This window comes from Silene latifolia, chromosome 7, assembly GCF_048544455.1.
Source record: "Silene latifolia isolate original U9 population chromosome 7, ASM4854445v1, whole genome shotgun sequence".
Taxonomy (NCBI): domain Eukaryota; kingdom Viridiplantae; phylum Streptophyta; class Magnoliopsida; order Caryophyllales; family Caryophyllaceae; genus Silene; species Silene latifolia.
The window spans coordinates 28,545,395-28,547,074 of record NC_133532.1 but is presented as its reverse complement, the minus strand read 5'-3'; the positions used below and the strand labels follow the sequence as shown (position 1 = coordinate 28,547,074).

Below are 1,680 nucleotides of genomic sequence, written 5' to 3'. Positions count from 1 at the left end.
TAGGTACGTTTAGTACATCCAAAGATTACAAACGTATATAATGAATTACGTTGAGTATCTCTTATGTGAATTTATTAAGCATCTCTTATGTCTACTTATATGTATATATTGTAGTTTTGCCCAAAGGTAACTTCAATATATAATTTAAATCTATGTTTTGAATCTTTTATTACAACTTATTAATGTGTAAGCATATATCATAAATTTGCAGCCTCTGTTCCCGTCTCTCTTCATTCGCAAGCCACGTCTGTTATTATGTTTAACGGGCTGAATTTTGCTGAATGGTCACTACAAGTCCAGTTTCACCTTGGTGTACTGGATCTTGATTTAGCACTCTTAAGTGAAAAGCCTGGTGACCTTACTGCTACCAGCACCGCTGAGCAAAAATCTTTCCATAAAGCTTGGGAAAAATCTAACAGACTAAGCCTCATGTTTATGCGAATGACTGTAGAGAGCAACATCAAGTCCACCTTTAAAAAGACTGAAAGTGCTAAGGAATTTATGAAATTTGTAGAAGAAAGCTCTCAATCTGACTCAGCTGATAAGTCACTTGCTGGGACACTAATGAGTACGTTAACCACTATGAAATTTAATGGTTCACGTACTATGCATGAGCATGTTGTCGAAATGACAAACATTGCAGCAAGATTTAAAACTATGGGGATGGAAGTGAATGAGAATTTTCTGGTAACGTTTATCCTTAACTCCTTACCTTCTCAGTATGGCACATTTCATGTGCATTATAATACTTTGAAGGATAAATGGAATGTGCATGAATTACAAAGCATGCTCATTCAAGAGGAAGCAAGTCTTAAGAAAATAGAAGATCATTCAGTTCATCTCCTAGGTCATAAAGGAGCTGGAAAGAAACCATGGAAGAAGAATGGAAAGGGAAAGCAAGGACAACCAAAGCCCATCCAAGCACCCATCCAGACACCTGATCAGATCCATAAGAAGGAACCAAGAAAGGATACGTGTCGGTTTTGTCTTAAGACTGGACACTATCAGGAAGATTGCCTAAAACGTAAAGCATGGTTCGAAAGAAAGGGTAAGCCTAGTGCTTTAGTATGTTTCGAATCTAATCTAGCTGAAGTTCCTCATAACACTTGGTGGATTGATTCTGGTTGTACAACTCACGTTTCTAATACAATGCAGGGATTCCTTACGACCCAAACCATAAGCCAAAATGAGAAGTACGTTTTTATGGGGAATCGAGTCAAAGCTCCAGTTGAAGCTGTTGGAACTTATCGTTTATTTTTAGATACTGGACATCATTTAGATCTTTTTCAGACTTTTTATGTTCCTTCGATTTCTCGCAATTTAATTTCTTTGTCAAAACTTGACACGTCAGGATACAATTTCAAATTTGGTAATGGATGTTTCAGTTTATTTAAGCAAAATACTTTAATTGGTTCTGGTATTCTTTGTGATGGTTTATACAACTTAAAACTTGATAATCTTTTTGCTGAGACCGTATTGACCCTGCATCATAATGTTGGAATTAAACGTGGTTTGTCTGACGAATCATCAGCTTACTTGTGGCATAAGCGTTTGGGTCATATATCCAAAGAAAGAATTGAAAGATTAGTAAAGAATGAAATCCTACCAAATTTGGATTTTACTGATCTTGGGATTTGTGTTGAGTGTATTAAAGGAAAGCACACAAAACACATACTTAAG

At 36.1% G+C, this 1,680-nt stretch overlaps 1 protein-coding gene across 1 annotated transcript; it reads left to right on the top strand.

Annotated features, from left to right (window-relative positions):
- The first annotated feature begins 219 nt into the window (after positions 1–219).
- LOC141590996 (uncharacterized) lies at positions 220–1,347 on the top strand. Its single transcript, XM_074411481.1, has 2 exons — positions 220–1,048; positions 1,156–1,347. Exons 1-2 carry the CDS (start codon positions 256–258, stop codon positions 1,188–1,190), a joined length of 828 nt encoding a protein of 275 aa, XP_074267582.1. The 5' UTR covers positions 220–255; the 3' UTR covers positions 1,191–1,347.
- The last annotated feature ends 333 nt before the right edge of the window (positions 1,348–1,680 follow it).